Source organism: Myotis lucifugus, unplaced genomic scaffold (assembly GCF_000147115.1).
Source record: "Myotis lucifugus unplaced genomic scaffold, Myoluc2.0 scaffold_93, whole genome shotgun sequence".
NCBI classification, from domain to species: Eukaryota; Metazoa; Chordata; class Mammalia; order Chiroptera; family Vespertilionidae; genus Myotis; species Myotis lucifugus.
In genome coordinates this window covers 171,045-195,274 of record NW_005871141.1, presented here as the reverse complement: position 1 = coordinate 195,274, position 24,230 = coordinate 171,045, and the positions used below count along the sequence as shown (strand labels likewise).

General features: G+C 43.4%; 1 protein-coding gene across 6 annotated transcripts in view; it reads left to right on the top strand.

Annotated features, from left to right (window-relative positions):
* Positions 1-24,230, top strand: part of DTNA (dystrobrevin alpha) — a 219,323-nt gene that overhangs the window by 106,593 nt on the left and 88,500 nt on the right. For all 6 annotated transcript variants that reach the window (XM_023756407.1, XM_006091646.3, XM_006091653.3 and 3 more), the window contains exons 3-4: positions 5,376-5,443; positions 12,974-13,054. In XM_023756407.1, coding sequence (XP_023612175.1) covers positions 5,377-5,443; positions 12,974-13,054 — 148 coding nt within the window. In that variant the 5' untranslated portion in view covers position 5,376. The remainder of the gene's footprint in view (positions 1-5,375; positions 5,444-12,973; positions 13,055-24,230) is intronic.

The window sequence follows — 24,230 nt, the reverse complement described above, 5'->3', positions numbered from 1 at the left end:
CATGCGAAGAATTGTAACTCCTTTACTTGTGTGTCCATGGACATGGCCATTTTGGTGGGATGAAAGTCTATACCTTTTATCAAATCATTAAAAGGGTCTAAATCTTAAAAGAAACTGCAGGTTAGATACCATTGCATTGCTTAATCAGCTAATATGTTCTGTCTTGTCACAGCCTTTCACTGAGAAGCTAAATTTAACTCACTTGGAAAAAAATTGGAACTATGATCTTTTTGTTGTTGTTGTTGTTGTTAATCCTCACCCCAGGATATTTTTTCGATTGCTTTTCAGAGAGAGAGTGGAAGCGGGGGGGTGGAAGAGAGAGAGGACCATTGATGTGAGATAGATACATGGATTGATTTCCTCTCATAAGCGCCCCAACCTGGAAACAGAGAGCAAACCAGGTGCATGTCCTTGACCAGAAATGGAACCCGAAACCCTTCGGTGGTGCTCAGGCCAGTGCTCTAACCAGTTAGCAACACCGACAGGAATTACAATCTTTAAAGTTTACTAATCTATTTTACTTTTATAAATGTCTGTATATGGCCTCAATGTAATGAGATAAATGGGGCTCAAAAATTCACTTACAAAATTTGGAGTTGTCTTATTGCAAGATCGGTGAAATATAGTCTTCTAATTACAGACGGGAAGGGACTTTTCATTCATTTGTTTTCATTTGTTAGATAGGTAGGAAAAAGACACAGACCTCTGTGTATGAACAGTGACATCTTACACTAAATCAAGAAAGTTCCAAATAATTGACAGGCAGTCACTTCCTTACTCCCTCCCCCACAGGTTAAGACCTGGGCAATCCCAGCAGGAGGGCAGGGAAGACTCACCCCATGGTAAGGTCAGCCTTAGTTCTGCCTGACCAAGGGGGGCTATACCCCAACATTACTGCTCTTGAGAAATGCAGATGCATGTACGTACGTGTGCATACACACACACACACACACACACACACACACACACACACACACTGTCCCAAAGGCACCTCATATCGGATAGACCATGATTCTCTAAAAAGACTTAGGTCCCAATGCAGTGCTGGCGGCAGCAGTAAAGACCACCCCTCCTTATGGCCGTCGTCCCTGGGACCCTTGAGGTCCTTTTGATCAGGCTCTTCGGCAGGGTCCCCGTCCTTCAGAGACATTCTTATACCTTTGAACTCACTGACAGAATTCCAGTTTTGATCATCTTCCTTCCAAGAGGCTCCTCTTTCCCCATGCCAAGTGGCTCCCACCTCGCTCTGCCATCTTTAATGCCTTCCCAATAGTAAAGCGGGGGGAGAGGGATGGGTACCAGCTTGTCTTGAGCAGGAGCCCTGCCTCATAAGCCCAATGAAATCAAATGAAACAAACAAAACCGAACGTCCTTAAACGTTGTGTCCACACACTTACCCGAACAGCAGGCTCCTTCCCGACGGGAAAGTGCCACTGAGAGTACTTCTTCCCAGAATGAAAATGGTTTTCTCATTTTCAATGGCATTTTCTATTTTTTAAAAGTTCGTCTCGTTAGATACCCATATTAAAGTATGTATATATTTCTGTGTATTCACATTCCCCAAAGAATGAATTACCTCTCCCTTGGCTCAAAGTAGATTTGATAGTGTGTCTTACAAGCTAGAGAAACATATTATAAAGCAAAGTAAAAATTCCACCCTAATGGACAGTTAAGCTCATGGTCAAGCTCAACTAGTATCATATTTCCAGCTCAAACCTGGCTGGGTATCAGAAACACCTATGGTACTTGTATCTTATTCTTATCTTTATTGTTGAGAGCATTACAATTGCTCCCCCTCTCTTCCCCCCTTGGCCCCCATCACTGGGTCCCCACCCCGCCCCAGGCCTTTGCTGGGCTCCAACCCCAGATTCAGTGCATCCGCTATTTGCATTTTGACCCTTTCTCAAGGCTGGTGTGATGGCAGCTGCTGTGGCGCATACTGTCCAGGGACAACCAGGCCCCTCACGCATCCAGCTGGTCATCACCCTGGAACAGCGTGCTCATGCCCAGGCCCCCCAAAACCAGGCCCAGGTTCCAGGAGCAGAAGGTGACCTTCAAAGTAAAAGGCAAAGTCAGAAAGGCATCGCCGCCATTGATCTTAGAGGCAGCACCCTCCTGCTTCTGGGGCCCCTCTCAGCCAAGGACGAGGACGTGAAAGCAAATGCAATTGTGGGAAAGAGCGCGGAACACTTTTTATTATGTTGCCGAAGACTAGACTCCTATGTAAATCTGAGGAAGTCACATCAGAGGCCTCTTTCATGAGCAGAAATAGAGCGGGCATTTCTGTGCCGCCCGTAGATCAGTCAGAGGAGTCGAGGCCCATGGCGTGGCCTTCACTGCGCTGATGAACTCCGGGGAGTGGGCAGCGTTGGCGATCGCTGAGCCAGCATCTCCTTGTCACCCGCCGGGAGAGCCTGGGCATGGTCTCGTCGCCCTGCACACAAGGTCTGCGCATCCTAAGCTGTTTGCTGAAGTGCAGCGGCTGCAACAGAGCCAGGCGCCTCTAACAACCCCGCTGGCTTCTGCGGATTGGCACTGAGAGTGTGAACCGGTGTGCGAGTTGGTGTGATGATATGTGTCTGGGTTGACAGAAATCTGGTGCTGGGAATGATCTCAATCACCATGGTTATCTCCAGGGTAACGGTGTTTTAAAACAGGAGGATCCGCTCAGAAGTAGACAGAGGCATCGCTCAGGGGAATCCGAGAGAGCTGGGACCCTCCTCCCCATTCCCCTTCTGGCCTGGGTCACCAGCGTCTACCAACTTCGTTACCAGCTTCAGAAGGATCTTATTTGTATTGAACAGTGGCAGCTGGAATACGATGACTGGTGATTAGAATCCATACTGGCTTCAGAGTTTTAAAATTAAAAGCAAAAAATAGAAAGGACTCCATTTCCGGCCCTGCCAGAGAATACAGTTTGTTTTATGGCCACTCTACCTGCCGGAGTCTCAAGTTCTTCAGCTGTAACCTGGGAACAGTATCTCCCCTTCCTCCTCGCAAGGCTACCGGCAAAAGCACGTTATAATCTGGGGAAACTCACCCAAATGTAAGACACCATTGGGTTAAGCTTCTCCCTTTCAAATGTCTTCTGTGCCCACATGTCATGGAAGCGTATGCTGTGGATGACGGTGGGTTAAAGATGTGAAGGAAGTGGCTGGAGGACGTGATATTTCAATGTGAACGTGTTCTCCCTGTTTCAAAATACAATTCACATTTATTCTAATAGCCCGTGACCTACATTTAGGTTTATTCTTTGTACCTTGCTGATTCCCACACTGTTCTACTCTGTCATAGGCGAGGACAAAGAGGGGGACTCTCCCTGTCCAGCCTGCAGCCCTGTGTTAACGATGAGGCTGGGCCAGGTGACAGGGAGCTCACCTCCTACAACCTCATTATCACCACGGGCCTCCGGTTGCTTCCTGCTCTGTGTGAGATGCTGAGGGGAGGCAAAGGCTCAGGTCCGCTCTGCTCTTCTCCCTGTGACCTGCCAATCACCACGTGCTGCTGAATGTGTCCTAAATCTCTCACATCAGTCCTTTCGCCTAACACAGAATATTGTCACTCCCGAATCACAGAAGTACCCAGCTCACTGGACCAGTCCCTGAGTCATGTGCTCTGACCCCCTACCGTCCTGCCGACCCAGTCTCTCCTGCACTCACCGTGGGGAGTAATCCGTACACATCAATCCCTACTTACACCTCAGATGGCTCCCGGTGCCCCAGAGCAAAGCTCGGACTGTCTGGACATGACAAAGGTTCTCTGGCCCTGATGCCCGCTCACCTCTCCAGCATCTCCATGCGCACTGCACCCAGCAGTGCCCAACTAGCCCCAATCGCCAAATGCACCCTATACACTTTCCAAAGTGCCATGCTTTCCCCGAGTCCTTCCTTCACTCCTTTCTACCTGGAAAATCCCTATGTGTCCTTTACAACTGTTCCAGAGTCACTGCTCCTTTGATGCCCTTTTCAGAGAAACTAGCACCCTCACCTTTTGGGCAGTCTTCCTCGAGTGGTTCTGTTCACTTCAGCCCCACGTGATCAACCCCTCTCACTGTCACATACCTTTCTTGCCACTTCTACAGCTAGAATGACCTCATTGTTCATTTGTTGTTTATATGCTTTTATGTCTTCCCCGCTAGAGTGGAAGCACAGTGAGGGTGGGAGCTGTGAACGGATCACTGTTTTATACCCAGAGCTTTGTTTGGTGTCTGGAGTATAGAGGATATCAATAAAGGTTTGTTAAGCTCAGCGTTGAGGGTTATGAAGGCTCAGAGGAAAGGCATAAACCCAGCCAATCATAGAATTAGGAGGGATTTCAGAGGAAGATATGTCTAAATTGAGACCTGAAGGATAACTGCAAGTTAGCTAAGCACAGGAAGAGGGCAACCCAGACCAAAAATAAATAATAATACATAGTATGGACAAAGACCCATATTAAGAAAGAGGGTCCATGGAAAGACAGGCACAGCGACCAGCTGTGCCTGATGCTTACCATGCCCAAGAATCAAGACATAATGGGATCAATAGAAATGTATACACACACGAATATAAGAGAGGTGAAACTTTAATTTTTAAAAGTTTAATTAGATATAATAAAAAATCACCTCCATCAACCTGTAAAGTCCTTAATATTTAGCCCAAAGCCCTCTATCAGACTAAACAACATTTCCATTAACTTTCTCATTATCTTCATTTTCCTCAAGTCAAATTTTAATTTTTTGTAGCTTTTTTTCATTCTCTGTTTTAACTCTTGGTATTTCTTAAGAGAGTCCCACTATAGATAGTATGTTTATTTAAGTGAGAGATGTGAACCTAACCACCTTACATGAAATTATGTACAGAAAAACGGTGGCAAGTTCCAAACACTCAACTTAGAGGTGAACATTTAGAAAATCACCTGTTTCTAAATGGAGGTTTTGGGTGCACAAGGGACAATTTGCAGCAGAATGTGGTAAAAGGCATGCTGGTCTTGGAGCCCAAACGTCTATGCCATTCACTTCACAAAGTTCATGAGACTCTCAGTCTCCTCGTTTGTTGAATGAGATGCATTATATCTGCTTTATATTCTTCATAGGAATTCCCAAGATTAGAATCACCTAACAGACTGGATAGGACTGTATTTAATAATAAGACTGTATTTAGTTATAACACAAGGTCATTTTCTGCTGTAGATATTTTTGTGTTATAAAATAAAAAATCAAACAAATATATGTCCAGCAATTTAAGTTAGTAAAAGTAAAACTATACTTTCGAAATACACAGTGTTAGTTTGTCTCTGTGTCTGTGGCATAACCACGGCAAGTGTGTTTCTATGGAAATGGCCGTTTGCCTCATTAGCAGGAGGATAATACCCGCTGTGCCCATTTTGTCTCATAGAATGATTGAAGATAGCGGGAAAAGAGGAAATACCATGGCAGAAAGAAGACAGCTGTTTGCAGAGATGAGTAAGTACAGAACTTTCATGGAAGACCCTACCGTGGCCATTGAATATACATGAAATTCTATGACTTGGGTACTTTTATTTAAAATTCCAAATTTCTTTGCATAAAATGTAACTTTGAGCATTTTTGCCTCCTAGAAGGGAAAAGTTAAATTAGTGAAATATCACAGTGTGTTACTACACTCTGTATTTTATGTGAAGGAAAAGTTTCATGGACCTAAATATATGTATATGTACACACATACACAACACTTTAGAAACACTATTTAATGTTGGCGTTTAATAGAGTCCAAAACTTCAAAGTCTGGGTTCATCTCTCTACACTGTCAGTGTCCAGCATGTTGTAGGCAGTGATAAAATTTGTGAAATGAATCATTGGATGTCTCATCTACTGAATGATGGCATCTGTTTCTATGGGAAAGAGGAGTCCTGTGTGATTACCAGACCAAACCATATGCTGTCATTTAGGCTTCATGCATTAGGGAAGGGTCTGTCCCACAGACCAGTCTCTAAAAAGATGAAAAGTTAAAAAGAACCCACATGCCCAGTTAGCATGGCTCAGTAATTGAGCATCAAACTATGAACCAAGATGTCATGGTTCGATTCCTGGTCAGGACAGATGCCTGGGTTGCAGGCTCGATCCTCAGTGTGGGGCATGCAGGAGGAAACCGATCAATGATTCTCATCATGGATGTTTCTCTCTATCTCTCCCTTCATCTCTGAAATCAATAAAAATATTTTTTAAAAGAGCCCCCAAGGGCACCTGCTATAGAGGGAAACCAAGCCAAGACTGACTCCATTGGAGAACCCATGAAATAGAGGCCATTGGTTTATGTATATATATGGTTGTAGTCGGTAATGTCCCCCTTGTAGACCATGTTTCTTATTCATAAGGAAGAAGAACTTGACATTGGGAGGAAAGCACACATCTCAAATGAAAAGTTATAAAGAGAAAAGTACAGTTCTCTTATTGTCTTTTGATCTCTTTTTTCCCCGCATAAGGAATGAGGATGAGCAGAAGTGAGTGGTAAGCCTTTTTCCCTGAAAAGGCAATAGACAAAAATTAAGTTTCTACTGAAGATTGGAACTGATTGGCAAGAATGAGGGTCAGAGCAGATAAAGAAAGTCCCGGATAATAAGATTCATATTTCCCTTTATCATTTCCCAATAATTGGGTGACACCAAGACAGTGTTGGAACTAACACAAAGGAAAGAAAATTAAAATTGAGATGGGGAATCTCAATCATGCTCCTTGCTTTTTCCACTTTTAGAAACATGTCTGCAGTGCCTGTGAGTGTTTCCGCCATGACCTTCCAATGTGCTAGGCCATGTTTGGTACTGTGTCTTCATTTCTGGCATGGCCGGTCACCTGGACTTATGACCTTATTGATACAGATCTAACAGAGCAAGGAACCTCGTTACTGCCTGCCCATCTGAACAAAATACAAGGCAGCACAGATACCCTCCCATATCACAGGTTCTTAGACTGAAAGGGCAGGAGCCAGGTACATCATGGGCCAGTGTTTTGTTACAGAAATTTAAAAAATTTAATATTTAACATAAAAAACAGTAAAGTCTTAGGGGAAATGTTTGAATTTATTGTTACATTAAAGACTTTATTGGCAAACACACTGTAAGAATTATAAACGTGTACTTATTTAATGATTTTTAAAATACTTACCAAAGGTTAAGTGCCTTCTCCCTGGTGCAGTGCTGAGTACAGAAAAATGCATATGTCACACATGACTTTTGAGTTGAAGTTGTCCAACTCAAAGAAAGATCAACATAACTTTTATAGCCAAAGAAAGAGAGAGAGTTCTAAATGTTTCAAGTTGGGAGAGCTCCTTCAGTGATTACATTTCAAAGGGATGGCTCCCAGGTCCTAGGAAGGATATAACTGGGCTATAAAACTGGCCAGAAACTGGGAATTTATGTCTCAATGGGGCAGATAACGAATTTACAATGGAAAGTTTTCTAAGTAAAGGCTCTAAGAAAAGGGAGGTCAGAGGCCTAGAATCAGGAAGAAGCCTGTCTAAAGTTTAGTCAAGCTGAGGGGAACATTAAGGCATATTGGCTTTACAAAGGCCAAGGGCAGAAAATAACAATTAATAAGAAGAACAATTGATAAGAAATCCTGGCAAATCCAGATGATTGCAGCACATGTGCGTAACACATCTACTCTGAGCTCATAACCACAAGCATAAAGTAGAAAGAAACGGCAAAGAAATTAAATTAAGAGTAACGTGGACTCACTAAAACAGCAAAATAGACTAGCCTTACATATAAAAACAACAACAATAGTAGCTCCATGGCCACCTCCTTGATTAAAGAAATTCTGGGCTAGCTGCCCTTAAACCAAAAAGCACCTTCCGTATAATGCCCTAACGATCAGTTTATCTAGTACCTTAGACGAAAGCTGAAAAGACTGCTTAAATGTAAATGTCATTCTCACCTTGGCCTTTCCAGTCATTGAATAAGTTTATCAGCTTAAATAAGTTTATTAACCTGGATTTTAGCAGAATCAATAGTTTGTGCTTGGAATTCAACTCACCTTCTCTGTTTTCCTGCTGCCAGAGCACATTTACTCCGCATTGTGTGACACGAGCTTGTGCGCACATTCACGTCACTCGCCATGAGCTCCTCCGTAGGGACAGACCCTGGGCTTTTACCTTCAAATCCATTCCCCTGGGTGCTGAACCAGTGTTGGTTAAAAGCCTCCAGGACACAGGATAGGTAGGTTTTATTGAGGGGAAACTGATTGGAAAACATTCTTTCAGAACTTGGGAGGCTTCCTAACAAGAGAAGAAAGGTCTGAGCCAGAAATCAAAGGGTAAATGTGGGCACTCAACAAGCACTGCTGAATTGTCTGAAGGCAGTCTCTCCTCAGAGTGCTCACTACAGTCAGCGGGTAAATAGTTTGAATGGAACCCAGAGCGTGTTTCTGCAATGCGCACTGAGTTTTAGGAAAACTGACTTCAAAAATTCAGAAAAAGGGCATGGGTGTTGCTGCTACCATAGGCCACAGTGGATGCAATGACTATTTTTACTTACTTCTTTATCTCTCATGCTCTTCAGCCTCTTCAAAACGTTAGCACCATGGGTCACTACCCTGCAAATTCTCTCTTGTGTCACCACCACCCTGGTCTGGTCCTCTGCTCTTTCTGACTACTCTACTTCTCTTTTCCTGTCTCTCAGTATCTTCCCAGCCATCTGAAGTCAGATTTTACCAAAGTTTTGTTCCTGACCAATTCTTTTCATATACAATTTGATTTTCTGTCAAGGCTTCACCATTGTTGTTTTGGCTCTAAGTGTCCAAGAATTCCATGCCCTAAATGGTTTGACTCAGTGGATAGAGCGTCGGCCTGCAGACAGAAGGGTCCCGGGTTCGATTCCGGTCAAGGGCATGTACCTTGGTTGCGGGCACATCCCTGGTAGAGGGTGTGCAGGAGGCAGCTGATCGATGTTTCTCTCTCATCGATGTTTCTAACTCTCTATCCCTCTCCCTTCCTCTCTGTAAAAAATCAATAAAATATATTCAAAAAAAATTCCTTCAGAACCACCTCTCATAGTCTCAGGGACCAGTTTACCCAGAGCAACCAACATATAAACACAGTGTCCCTTCCAGCCTTGCTTCCTCACAGTCAGAGCTTATCCTGATGGAGCAGCTTAAGGTGGGCTCACTGTCAATTGCATTAATAGTGCCCATCACAAAAAAGCCATGTCCCTGCCCAGGGTTCTGCTTTCCAGTATTTTCGAAGTCATGCAGTCCTTGAACAACTACCAAACAGCGAGGCACTGTTCAGATCATGAACAAAAGATAGTGGTAACCCTAGACATTTCAACATGCTAAGAACAAGGATTGCTCTATTGACTTTACTTCCTTATTCATTTATTCAAATTCCATCTCTTTTTATAGAGGAATTAAGTCAGCTAATTTCTCTTTTTAATAAGGCTACTAGACTGTTAGCTCAGGAAAATATCATAGGCTAAAAATGGGCCTTAATCTCATCAAGACACTAACAAAGTCTCTTAAGTTGTGCATGTGTTGGAGCAACATGAGCTGGATCACCATACAGTTAGGGAGATTTGCAGGTAGTGTTATGACCATGTCTAAAGGGAAAGTAATGGGCAGTCAACATGGAGGGTGGCCCCTAGAAGGACCAGAAGACTCTTCTGTGGCCCTGTCAGGCCCTTGGTTTTAAGCAATAATTTGGACACAGAAGACATGCAGCTACTCCCAGGTAGGCTATGAATCTACAGATTTTCAAGAAGAGACTGCACATGTAAACTTGAATTAAGTGTATGGTTTATTGGGGCAGAGACAAATACATTTATTTTGAGCAAGAGCCTGCACGCCATACGTCAGGTCAGAGGTGGGGTTTTTGTTTGTTTGGGGGGTGTTGTTTTTTGGTCCCAGAACTCATTATGGATCTTGTGTTGGCCACTTACATTGTCGGTGCAAGGTAGTGTGCTGCTATATCTGAAAGGCTAATTTTCCTTGCTCACCACAACCCTATTAATATTGAGGCCTTACATCCTCAGCCAAGAAGAATATGCATAAATAGGAAACACTGACAGACCTACAGATCTCTTCCTGATTCTTAAATAAAACAGAGGGTCCGTTAAGTCCACATTGTGATGGGGCAAGTGAGCAGTCAGTGCACTCCTGTCCCTACGTATCAGCTCTCCTTCCCTCTTCCTGCTCCTGGAGAGGCGCACCTGCCCCACGTTCCCCGGGACCTCAATGGGAGGGAGGTGCAGAGGAGCCAGGGTTTCTCTGCTCAGAAGCTAAGATCTTGCTGGAACTAAGAAATTGAACTGTGTGCTGCATCATCGTCCTTTTCTACCTGGGGCAGAAAAGGATTATTCTTGAAAAACTTACACAAATAATCTATGTCCCTAATGACTTCTTCTAAAGGATTATTTACAGATATTGAGACTTCCCTGACGGTTGAGCCAAAATCCGCATCAATAAAATGATAACCTCATCCAGGGGAAAAGGCAGATTTAGCATCCGGGTATTTCTGATCATTGCTCTGCCTGGTTATCCAGCATCCATGAGCCTCTCGGATGTAGAGGACCTGAAACTGGGAAGCCCCTTTGAAATGCCAGTGAGAAAATAAAATTTTTAAAAATATCAGAAAGGTTAGAAACATGAGCTAAAAAAAATAAAAGAAACTAAGTATGAAATCCTACCTGTAGCCCCCACCCCAAATAAGCATTTAAATTGAAAATAGGGAAAAATCTGACTTAATATAAGTACATATGATTTTTTAAAAATAGCTTCTTAATGAACTATAAGCTTACCAAGAGCCCAAGAATGAATTGCATTAATAAGTGTCCTTATCAAAGGTGATAGTAGTTGCTTCCCATATTCTATACAGGTTGGGTTAATTTTGTAGATCTTGTGTCAAGGAGATACTAGCCAGTCATGGAACAGGACGATGAGAATGGTTAGGGCCCCAAATCTTTGCCTGATGATAATGAGAATAAAAATAGCCACCTCCATGTATGGAAGCCAATTGTGTGTCATGCTCAGTGGTAGACATTGTGCTTCAAATGGCTGTGCAGTTGAACCTCTTGGACCTGAAAAGTCAAGGAGAAGCTACCTCCCCAGCTAAACCCTAAACTCGTGATAACAGGGCCTTTTGTACATGATCTTCAGATGCTAATGAAGATGCTAACAGTGATCATGATAGTGGCTTCCCATTGTTTGAGAAGTAAATTCTCAAGTGCCAGGAGAGAAGATTAACTAGGTCAAATGGATTGAAGTTGCAGAAAGGCAAGTTAAAATCAAATGCAAAAAAGAAATTTCTGTCACTTGTTGTTGCTCATAAATGGCACAGGAGGCCCATCTGCTTGCTGTAAAGTTCTCACTAGATGCCAGCTACGTAGGTTACCAGCCAATAAAGTTGATATTATCCCCCTTTTACACATGAGGAGATAACTTTTAAAACTTGTCAAAGTTCACACAGCAAGTCCATTTATTTTCACTATGTTATAATCATCCCTGTCATTGCAAGTAATCCTCATGGCCATTGGCTAAAATGTCTACCTCTGGAGAACATGTGGAAGGGAATTTCTCAATTGCCTCTTTGATCCTTCAAGTACCCGGTATCAACGAGCCTGTTTGTCAAGTAACAAACTTCTGTAAGAATTAATATTTAGTTACATGCCTTATTAAACCATGAAGTAATGGGAGTATTGATAGTGTTTTTCAATGAATCTAAAGAGATCAGTTTGAGTTGAGGGAATGCTAAACGCTCTCAGTGAGGGACACTGCTCATTCATCCCAAGTTTTATTAGGAAAGCGCGTAATTGGTCACCTAATATAATTACTTTCAGGCCAGTTCATTTACTTGCTACCCTAACTATTATATTCAGAAGCATCTATGGAGCACTTTTACTGGTGCAGAGAAAGCTCAACACATGTCAAAACCAGGTATGGGCCTTTGTATCTGTATGAACCAGAAGCACGGGCTTCGACGAAGCCAAAGAGTTAGAAGCAGAGAAGAACTGACCTTTGTTGAAAGTCTGCTGTGTCCCAGACACAGTCTAGAGATGAACCCATTTGGGGGAAACAGGTTACGTAACAAGCAGCCGTCTGCAAGGGGAGGTTCTGGGGTAGAGTAGTGGGGACTCTTGTTGGAAGATAGGAAGGAAAGAGCTTGCAGAGGAACTTGGATTCTGAGCAGAGGAGCATTCTGACTGGGTGCTGTGGGCATCATAAGCCACACGGATTTCCTGAGTGGAATGAATAGGGAACGCAGCTCAGAAACATAAGGAACATGTTCCTCTTTGTCAGGAAGGGAAGGGAAGGGAAGCCACGGTCAGCAGCCTGTACTTTCAGCACATGTTTCTTTCAGAAATTACTTTAAAGTAATGAGTAGAGGTTGTTTTCAGGAAGGAGTCTCCTCCGAGGTTGGCAGGGAGACTGCGGTAAGGTGCGGGGAATAATAGTGAATACCTACACAGCACTCCCCGAGCGCCAGGCAGTGTTCTCGGTGCCTTGGGTAGAGTCATTCATCTACCCTGACAGCGTATGACGTCAACAGTAGTGGGATCCCCATCCCTGTCTTCCAGACGAGATAACGAGGACTTCCAAAAGCATTTGGCCTCAGGTCAAGCAGAAAAGATGCCCAACATTCGGCAGGTGCCCACGCACAGCCTCGGTCTAATGACCAATGACAGCGCGTTTAAAATGATGACGATGATATTACTATCGCTACCATCTGGCTGTTCAGGTTGCAGCTTGAGCAGACTGTGCTCCTTCGTGGCAGCCTTTGCAGGGCTGAGGTTGGGTGTCCTGGCCGGTGAACACGGTTGACAATCTGACCTTCAGTGTTGATTACATGTGCTCTCTTCCCATAACCTGAGGGATACGGAACAGACCTTTCACATCTTCAAGTTATATTTATGTTCTAATAACAACAAAATTAAGTGCATGGGTTATATTTATAGTTGTTTTCTTTAAAAATGTTATAAATTCCCTTCCACGCACATGGCATACCATATGTGTACGTTTCCCCCCCAGGAGCTCAAGAGCTGGATCGAATCCGACTCTCTACCTACAGAACAGCGTGCAAGCTTCGGTTTGTTCAGAAGAAATGCAATTGTGAGTATGCCAGTTGTTTGCAGTAATTACCTTCATGAGTCCTATCATTGACACTCATTACTTAGTTTATTAAAACTAGGTTTTCTTGTAAAAATTAACAAAAATATGTTTACACAACAATGAAAAGAATGTTATGATATACAAGTGATAGTGAGACAATGCCCAAGTAATTCTCAAGGCTTAATTACTCTAAACTGCTAAGGTATATTCCATCCTGCCATTGGAGTGGTTAAAATCTGGAGGGATGTTCTTCTCTCCAGCCTGGGTGTTGCAAACGCAGTGCCATCCACATGGTTTCCAAGACCTTTGTAAAATACCAAACACAAAGTCCTCCTTCTATTTGTGCTTCCTTTACAAGTATAGGAAAATGTTTCTAATCTCTGGAAAACAATCCAGTTTCTTTTTGAAACTAGAAAATTTATATCAGAATACTAACTATATTTGCCAGCATTCAACAGTAGCAAGAGAAGAGACAAGAATACTGAAAGAAACAAAGGAACTTGCGTAGCTTTTCCCCTGATTTTAAAATGTAAGCAGCGGGGGTAGATCACTAATCATGGTGAGCAGGTTCATGTTCCCTGCTGGGTCAGTGCTTCCGTCATATCGCCACATTCATTACCTCTTGGAAAGATTAATACTTTGTTTTAAAAACAGACTGCTATAAAAAAATTAGTAACTCTTCTCATTTTCTAATTACTATGGATGCCTTAAAAAATGAAAACCATGTTATCTTGAGTGCATACACACAGTTCTTGAATAATTGCCATGAGGATTAGATAGTTGGTGAAAAAAAACCAGCCATGTCAACATCTCTACCCTCCCAGAGTCTCCCCCAGATGTTTCTTGGGGCACCGGGCAGGCCACCCCCAGCCCACACTTCTAGGCTTATTGCTAATCACAACTCCGGATAGGCAGTGTGCCGTCTTCCGCGTGTCGCTCATCTGCAGCGGGTCCCCAGCCCCAGAGACGGGTCTGAAGTTTGGGGCAGGAGAAGAATGGAGGAAAAATATCAAAGACTTGTTTTGACTCCTCACAGAAGCTAAACCAATGCTCCCCTCTCCCCCCACCCCGCCCCCCAAAACAAAGGAGTGAGAGGAGCCCTCTGGCCTTGGGAAGGCATCTCTGGTTATACTTGGAGTCTGGGTATTGCAGGCCTGGTGTTCAAGGCCAAGGAAAATGCTTCCCCAGAAGCAAAGCTTTCCCTCCCTCGCATCCTCATCATCCACATCTTCCACATTTAAGCAAAAAGAGTCAAAGAATCGCCATGTGTTCAGCAATGAAAAGGTGACGGAGTCCTCCCTTTTTCTTTACCTCATTACCAGTGGCCCTCAAAATAGAAAGCAGGGGAGGGGACTAGAGATAGGAGTTCTGTCTCCTCAAAGCATTGCCAAGCAGAGCTTCTCTTAGGTTATTTCTCTTAGGTTATTCAGTAGAAGCAGGGAATTTCAAAATGGCATTGCAAAATGGTAAGGATGAATAAGTGAGTGAATGAATGAATGAATGAATGAACAAATAAATCATATAAATAAATAAATAAATAATAAAATAAATAAATAAGGCAGGAAGAATGGAGAAAGGAAGGAAGGAAAGGAGAGAGGGAGGGAAGGAAGGGGAGAGGAAGGAAGGTTTATAGTGATTTGTTAACCCTGCACCAGCATTACAAAGGGCACACACTGTTGTCCCTAACTGGGTCCAGCAACCCACGGGCCGTATTTTATTCCTCCTCGTCTCTGATAAAGGCCATTTCTCCTTCTTGGGCATCTCTTCTTCCTCTTCCTATTCTTTTCTGGCGCTCATCCTGACCCTCTATCCAGAATCGTGGCATGGTTACACTGACATTCTTGGAAAACAGTTACTATCTTGGAAGATAGTGAAAGTCCCTCCCTGGGTGAAAGAGAACCTTCACACCTGCCCAGTTGCCCGCAATGAGTCCATTCATTTACCTCTTAAAAAACTGAGAATGAACTCCACGTTTGCACTGTGCTAGGCACCAAGGACAAAGCAATGGAAGGAAGATGCAGTCCCTGCCTTGAAGCTGCCCAAAGTCTAAGTGGGTAGATGGATTTCTAAACAGACTTATAAAACAGGGTGGTCATGTAATGATAAGAATTCGCACATGGGATTGTGGGAGCACCGGGAAGGCGGTGCCCTGACCTGGGTGTGGGGGCTGCTGAGAGGAGTTTCCTGGACAGGGAGACAACGGGGCTGAATCTTAAAGAATTGGTGGACAGTAAGCAGAAAACGTGTGATTTGCTTTACAATATACCTTACAAACTTTGTACATTTTAGGATGAGAAAAGCATTGCATTCTACACAAACTAGACAAGACTAAGGCTCAAAGAAGAAATACAAGCTCATGTTGAATGCTCTGCTAAAATTAAGCTTCTTTTTTCAAATTGTTTCCACGTTGATGCAAGTATTACATGTGTCTGCCGAGTTTTCCTTCCTGGCAATAAACAGAACAGTTGTGGTACTGGGGTACTTCCAGAGCGCCAACATGATTGAGCCGGGCTTATTCTAATCGGAGTTGGAGCTTTTCTTTTAGAGAGAGAACCAGAAGCACTGGTGTTTATGTGACGTGTTCGTCAATATTAACTACCCCTGTAAGAGAGGGAGAAAATTGTCTGCAATAAAACCCAGCTCAAAAGTAAATTATGGTACCTTATAATGGAGTTTTACTCTACAATAAAAGAAATAAGAAAAAAATCCAGATAGTGTATTTGTAACTGCATTGCTTTATTGGAAATTCATATGCAGTGTTTACTTCACAGAAATTGATAGACCTTAACTGAAAATGGCTTGTTCATTTTGAGGTCCAGACATTATTTACAGATAAAATTTATTTTGTGAATTACCAGAACCAAACTTTAAAACTGTATAATGGAGGGGGAAAACATAAAAACTGACACTTGTAAAGTCACCCTCTAGGAAAAATAAATATTGTCTGGATACAGCATGGAGAGCATACATTTTTTATGAGATTTCTTTCTTTCTTATCTAAATTTAAAGATCAGAAGTGTTAGTTAATTCCCCACATTTTCTCCCTTGCCTGCTCATTTATGGGGTCCCGTCTACAGCGCCGATCCCCATCACTGACATCCATGCTCATTCCCTCTAACACAGTCCTTGTGGATGCTGAGAATTACTGATCCCAGTGTTTGCACGGACTTCATAGGAGAGGCCAGGAAGCTGTGGCCTGTGGACTCACTGGGTCCAGCACCTATTTTTGTCTAGACTGTGAACTCGGAATACGTGAAGATTTATAACCAATTTGAAAAGAGAACACTAATGTGTGATCCCAATCACGCAAAATGTTTTTCTCACAAAAAAGGATTTCAGTTTGCTTATTGATAGACGAGCATTAAAAAAAATTGTACTCATTTATTATATTTTTAATTTTATCAAAATGTGAAATTTCTTTCCTCGTTTGTTATATACAGGGTGGAGTAAAAGTAGGTTTACAGTTATGAGTACATAAAACAGTTTATTCTTATATTATTCTTTATTAATTAGTGCATTATTTTTCATAAGAACAACTGTAAACCTACTTTTGCCCCACCCTGTATATGCCAACATAATATCTACATAATATTAATTCATTATATGGTGGTGCCCCTCTGCCCACAAGAAACATTTAGCATCCTCTGCTATAAAAGAAGAGTTATAAGGAGCTCCTTTTTTTTTTAGGCAATAAATTCCTTCAATTTTGTCCTTAGATTTGTCTTCCAAATCAGCTTCTTTCCTCACCATTCATCTTTACACCCTATCATTCTCCCCCTCCCCACGCTGTAACTAGCACATTCTCTAATAAAGTGAAAGAACAGATCTCTCTTGAAGTTAGGGACAAGTTGGCTGTTTCATTTTGCAGGAAAAATGGTGCAGAATGGAGAATACACATCTAGGCCTGATACTCCCTTCTAATCAACAGCCTTCTCTTTAACTTCAGGATTTCCTGGTAACTGTCCACGAAAATAAATATCCTGTGTACCACGTATAGGCATGTGTGCAATGGTAACGTTTCGGCCTTTACCTTAAACAAATGGCTCTTCTGCTGTCACATCATTTCCTCGCTCGCCGTTGGCATGGTTAATGATCCAGATACCTGTAATGTCAGCACATGTTTCTTTCAGAAATTACTTTAAAGTCAATGAAATGCAACCTTAAGTTCATGGACAACAAAAAGCAATGAGAGAAATCAATCAGAGTTCTACTCCCTCCTGTTTACAGGGAACAAAAGCAAGGAGACCGGGGGAGGGGGAGGGTGCTGTCCACCACAACTGACATTACACCATCTTCAGTTCCTCTGGCCACAGTCTCAAGTTTCTATCACTCCTATTGATTAAAATTTAATTAAAATTTTGTTTAAAAGGAAAGACAAAAAAATATATACTTGTATCTGAACTTTCAGTTTCTCAAAATATCATTCCTCCCGTAAACGAAGCATTTTTAAAAGTATCCCTCATCCAGCTATACTGCCCAAGACCATAGACTTCTCTATTTTCCAGATGAGGACATGTAGAACATTGGGTGAAAAAATAAAGTTTAAAGTAAAAATCTCTAGCAGAGAAATAGATCCCCCAAAAGAGAAGTATTGAGAGGGGAAGCTAGAAGGACTCTCTCCAGTAAGGAGTCGGCGGAAGAGTGGGAGGTTTGGTGGGGAAATGAAGTGGCCGATGACAAACCCTTGGAGCATAGTTATCTCTGTTTGTATTGCTCCCAATGTTTGTGATGCTCACTTTCATCCCTGATGCTGAGTCATACTAGACACATGTTTGAATAAGAGGAAGTTCATTGCTGGAATACAGCGTTCCCAAAAACCCCTGTGGGGAAGTCGGCGGTGGCGGCAGAACAAGCCGTTAACGTTTTCCACTGTGGGATGCGCAGCCAAAACCACGCCTCCCTGGCACCCTGGCCTGGCACGTTGTTTCCCCTTAGTCGGAGCAAACTTCTGCTCCTCCTTTTCATGGCTTTTGCTTTTTAAGATCTTAAAACTCCAGGGTTTTGCTTTCGTCTTAGTACTTTGATTTTTAGAGAACGCCGGAAGCTTTATCTGATCGGACTGCTGGCCCTGCCCACCTGTGACCCAGGCGCCACCGCTGGTCTTGTTTCTTGGCATCGGGACGTCCCATCAGCCAGCTCCCTTCCCTGTCTCCCGCTCTGCATTCTACCCGGAAGCCATGCCAACCACGCACTTTCACTCTCACAATTTAGGAAAGCGCCTCATCTTTTCAAAGCCCCGGGCACATGGGAAAGAGTGATACACACAGAGGAATGCCTTCCCCACCTCCTCAGCCCCATCTGACAGGTGCCGAAGCAAGACCGGTGACCTTCCCAGACGGGTCTGCCAAGCTGTGTTCTTGGGAGGCTGCCGATCAGCCCAAAGCCAGTCATCAGAGCAACGAAGGGACACCCCGGGGTGCCGCCCCCAGCCTGGCACCGGGACCTCTGGGCTCTGAGGGACACAGAGGAAACAGAAGACAGACTGGAGGGCCGGGCCGGGAGAACGGCCTCTCGCACACAGCACACCTGGGACCCTGCAGGACAGTGATCGCTGCTGCCGCCTCGACTTATTCCTGGGGCTGCGCTGACATTATCAGTCATTTGCTGTTGTTATCGGTCACGCGTGTATTTCTCATTCAGCAAATCTGGGCAAGATTGACTGCGTGCCAAGCGTTATGCTGGACCCGGGGAGCAAAAGTGTGGTGATATTCCTTAGTGTACAGATTTCGTATTGGAATAACCTCAAGTTTAGAATCTAATGAATGTGTTCTATGTATTCTGAAGCGTCTCATTCTGTAATACCAAGTGGTAGACACAACCTAAAACGTTGCTATATAAACTCATATCCAGCCTTTTAGTCCCCTCAGCAAACCTTCATTTTCTAAAGCAAAAAAAGTACTTAGAAGTATGGTGATTAAAAGAAATCAAATATGTATATAGCTGTTGAAATAGATTGTCTGTAGCTACCTTTACTCATCACGGTGCTGGGCTAGGACTGCTCTACCTGCTTTTCATTCGGGACTTGAAAGGTTCTGCTCGTCCCAGGCGAGGAGAGCAGTAAGTGCTCCCCTTGGATAGGCGCCGGATAGAATCACACCATTGAGAACAGACCTTCCGGCTTCCAGAGACGAGCCCAGTGCCATGGCAAACAGTCCCTGCCCTCCCAGGCCGCCCAGCCTTGCCCGCAGGAGGCAAGCGTGTGACCACGCAGCCTGCCGCAGAGCTAGCAATGGCTCCAGTCCTACATCGCTTAGTTTCTCGGAAAAGTAATGAACTCCCATGTGAGATGCACTTTATTTGGCAAACCCGACAGTGCGGAGTGAGACACTGATATCATAATGTGGAGCAGATACGCGGAGGGAAAAGTATATGACCAAACAGAATCAGAATCTACTCGGAATATGGTCCTAGTCATCACTGTTTTCCATGTTCTATTCTGGGAGTTTTCAATCAATGATAGACAAGGACTTGATGAGAATCAGTGCTTCAGCCTGTGTTTCCCCGGAAAGCAGACTCCACAGCAAGGCTTGACCAGAAGCTGTTCGTTTGGATACTGAAGCCAGAACAGAACTGGAACAAGAAAGGAAAAGCAATAAATCATGTGAGACCCGCTGAGGAACCTTATGAAATGCATCCCAGAACTGTCCCCACAGGAGACAGGAGGAGGAGGGACTGAGCCGGTTGCTGTGCCCTGCACTGGGCAGGGGGCCTGTGCTTGCACTGATGGCTGCACCTGGGAGAGCCTTAGGTGGGGTCCAGGTGTCAGGCTGAGGCGTCACAGGGAAACAGCAGGCGCCTGAGCCAGGGGCTGGCTGGTCGCAGCCTCATGGAACTGCCCAAAGTCTAGGCCATGACGGTCGTCTACAGGGGCTGGAGGAAGAGGTGGAGCCACGATTTTGAAATGGTACCAAGAGGGTTCTGAAACCTTGCCTACTGTGTACCTTGGCTTTCTGCATTGGAGATTTCCTCGTCAGTATTTTCTACTAACTTTTTAAAAGATGTTTTTTCTACACAAGATACACTTCCCATGTTCTTGACTTCACTCAAGATAATCTGCAGCCATCCAGGGACCTGTTCATCCCAAATGCTTGCCCGGCTCCCCAACAGCTTTCCATGCACGAGGAAATGAGGCCATAGCTATAGTCCGCGTGGAGGAATAAAATGCATTTTCTATTTTCTATCAGATTGTTTGCTCTCATTGCACAACGACAATTATGTGTTTGAACAGAACAGGGTGGGGGCAGGACAAGTAACACTTCCGAGCCGGTTGCCGCTGCCCGCTCTGCAGTGTCCCTGGGCACTTTGTCTGTCAGTGTTCGCGCAGCCAGGTGGGCACAGGATGCAGGGTCACCGAGATCAACGGCTACAAAGGAAAAGTGGGGGACAGTCCTCATGGTCGCTAGCCCTGTGGATGCTCTTCCTCTTGTCACGTGGCCTCTGGCAGTTAGGATTCTGGCCATCTGCTCAAGTCATGGTGTGCAAGGAATAATGAAGGTCCTATGGAAGCCCTGCTCAGTGTGTCTTAGAAGATGAGGCAAAGGAACGATTCTAGGGATTATATGCAGTGTCAGGCAAGCTGTAGGCACTCTAGGCCATTCCCCAAGCAGTAATGGGCACCCAGTTTGAACAACACATTCTGCGGGTAGCCACGAGGAATAGAGAGATGGCCAAGACACAGTCCATGGCTTCAGGTTGCTCATAACGTAGTGCTGTGGTTCTTCAGCTTCTCTCCCCTTGTTTCTTTGGGAGAATCTGATGAAAGCCACTGACCCTTTTCCCTGAAAACACACATGGCCCTTAACATACGTAAAATTGAGCTCATCATTTTAAAGACCCTACTCTTCCCTGAAGTCCAATCAAGGGTTTATCTAAAAAATGGAGGGGGCAACTTATTGATTAATAACTGTGGGAAGTACAGAGTGTCATAAATGGCTAATAGACATGTGGAAGTTTCTGGAAGCAACAAAGGGGGAGGGTCATTCCACCTGAGTACATCAGAGTGAGCTCCCTTATGGGCATGCACATGTGCAATACCTTGAAAAGATAGTGCACTGAAGGGTGTAGCTGATGAAGGCAGCAGGCTGAGTAAAGGCACAGACAGGACAGCCAAGGGAATATTCTGGAATTGTGAGAAGTCCTGTGTGACTGGAGCATAGGACTCAGGAGAAGCTGGAGATGAGGAGATAAGGCTGAAGATTAGGAGTCTCGAGTCTAAACATTGATTTTTATGCTTAGAAGCTTGGGTTTTCCCCAATGGACAATAGAGAATGGTATGACCAGAGCTAAGCCTTAAGATATTTTTTAGGATATGTGGAAAAGGACAACGATTGGAGATGAGTGATGGGGTTTGCTGTAAAAAGAATCTAAGTAGAAGTCAGTAACTGATAGGAAATGATAAGAGCATATTGAAGGAACCTATATGGATTTATCTAGAGAAGTCTAAAATCACTACCCAGAGGGGAGATAAGATATTAGATTCCCTTGCTTCTAAAGTTATTAAATATATTTTGAACAAAGTGAAACACTAGCAGTGAGAAATTAGTTATTGTTCAGGTCATTCTTTTCATTTACCTTCTCTTATTATTTTTACAGTCCTTGGTACAATACTTTGAAAAATAATAGGCTTACTAAATGTTTGTTCAATCGAATTTTGTTAAGTATAACTTACAGTATGACAGCTGTTGAGCCAACAATTTGTATACCTCATTTTGACTAATGATGCTGGTCTACAAACACAATTTAAGCAACACTGAATACTTTTTCCTAGTAGACAATGGGTGTACTCCCAGAGCCTTTGAGGTCTAGCGTGATATTCTATTTGATTTTTATACCAAAAATATGGTATAGACCTTATCCTGAAGCTCTATTATTATATCATCTATATTTACCAGGAAGTTAAAGTGAAACTAAAATGTTATCTGTACGATATGATGCGTCTCTCCTAGGAGCCTTAGCAAAGAGAACTATGTTAGTGATAAAGGCATACTTTGGGAGCAAGGAAGATGTTGAGTTTGGAAGCATAAGATAATTTAATGAGCTATTCAGATGTTTGGATTCATATTTTCGAAAGGTGTGGCTCACTAGTGGGAATTAAATCTGAAAATTGTGCTTTTATTAACATTTTCTTTCCAAACTCAGTGTCTCGTTAGTGTGGATGATGGCTGATATCATCAGCGTAATGACATCAGGATACGTGTGTTGACTCTGCCAAAGCATACCACGTAATGAGTCCTCCCCCCTCTTAAAGGGTTTTTAAACCCGATTTTGTCACAATAAAAGGCCCAATTGCCTGCAAAAATACTTCGTTTGAGAATATCTTAACAGCTGGCTAATTTGCACATGGACTTCTTGGCCACAATGTTCCTGAGATCCTCATGATGCCTTTTAAATGATGCCTCTGTATCACACGCGCATCCATTTCCTGTTCTTCCTGTCGCTTGTCTCACTCCATCCCTGGAGTCATACTCCCTAGCAGTGGTTCTCAACCCTCATTGTCTTTCCAAGTCACCTAAGGAGGTGCTTTACCTGTGGATGCCCTCCACACCCCACTCGCTGGAATCAGACCCCCTCGCTGCTCTAAAGATCACCTCTGGGTTTCACCGCTGGACTGGTTGGCTGTAGACGGGGGTCGGAATTAGCTGACATGGTGATTTGAAAAATGAAACTAAGCATTGAACTTTACAGGTAGCAAATTCTCAATCTTTCTGTTTGCTTTCAAAAAATGAGAGAAGTGAGAAATAATGCACAAAGAAAAGTTTCCTTAGCTATAGACTTTGCTTTCCCATAAGCCCCACACAAACTCCTCTAGTCTCAACCCATCAATCCAGGACCGGATTGCACTGCCTTCATTCATTGCTCTGTGCCACTGGCCACCTGGCTTTCTTCTTCTTGGAGTATTCTCCCTCCTCCTCAACATGTATTCATATCCTGCTTTGATTCAGGAGCCAACTTGAGCCCGCCCTCCTCCTCCTCCTCCTCCTCCTCCTCCTCCTCCTCCTCCTCCTCCTCTAAATCTTTCCAGTGTTTCCAGCCTACATATCATCCCTGTATTTTGAGTACCAGTAGCTTCTTTATTTAAACCTACACTGTGAATGTGGGCTTTTTATAATGTCGTGTCTTATCTTGATCTTCAGTTAGGCCATCTGAGTGTCTCTCCCCATGAGAATTACAACCTCTTTTATGGCCAGACTCTCATAGTTTGTTAAATTACCTGTAACCTGAAGAATAATGTGTTATAGAACCTTTAAAGTTACTGGTTGGGATTTAATTCCTTTTGAAAAGGTTTTGGAATCTCATTTCTTGCTTCCTTTCCCAGCTCTGTATGTGGAAGCATATGGCTGTCTTTCTCCATATGTGAATGCGTCTATGTGCAATAGATGTGTAGTGAGTAGTGATGCTTTGGGCATTTCCTTTTTTCTCAGGGGCTGAGGCTCTCTGAATTTCAAGATAAGTATTTGATCTGAAAGTGAACTAAAATAGGCATCACTGTGATATAATCTCTCATGGATATTGAAGAAATATTGTATCTTATATAACTTACAGAGCAAAGTAAAGAACTGAAAGACTTTGAGGGGAGGAAGCTTTATAATTTTTTCTGAATGTGACAGTAAATTTTAAGTTCTGTTTTCTCTCAAAAAATAAAAATACCTAAAATACATAGCGTGCTTTACAGTTTAATGTTTTCCATATAAATATTTATTGTTCCTCAGAACACCTATAAGGTAAACATGGTGAATATTATTATTCCCATTATACAAATGAAGAAACACTTGGATTTAAATCTGTTATCACTAAGCCCATTTTTTTCTCTGTAAGAGAAAATAGATTATCATTGTAGCACACTCAATGTGCTTGTTTGCTAAACATCTCGGTTCCCCATCACCTTTAAGTCCCGTGTGGTCAGAGATGCCAGTCTTGCCTGTGCTAATTCTAGAACCCAGGACAGTGCTGCCACATAGTAAGGGCTAAAGAAATGCTTGTTCTGTGAATGAAGTTTGTAGTCTCTGGAGTGGAAGGCTGAGAAGGAAAGCTAGTTATAGCAGCTTAGGGTAATGAGTGTGAGGAGAGACCTGGGTCATTCTGACACTCACCAGGGAGTGGGTTCCTCTACCACCTCCTCACACCCAACCCCTGTGGCTGCCGCGCCCACATGCGAAGCTCCCTAAAAGCATTTTTA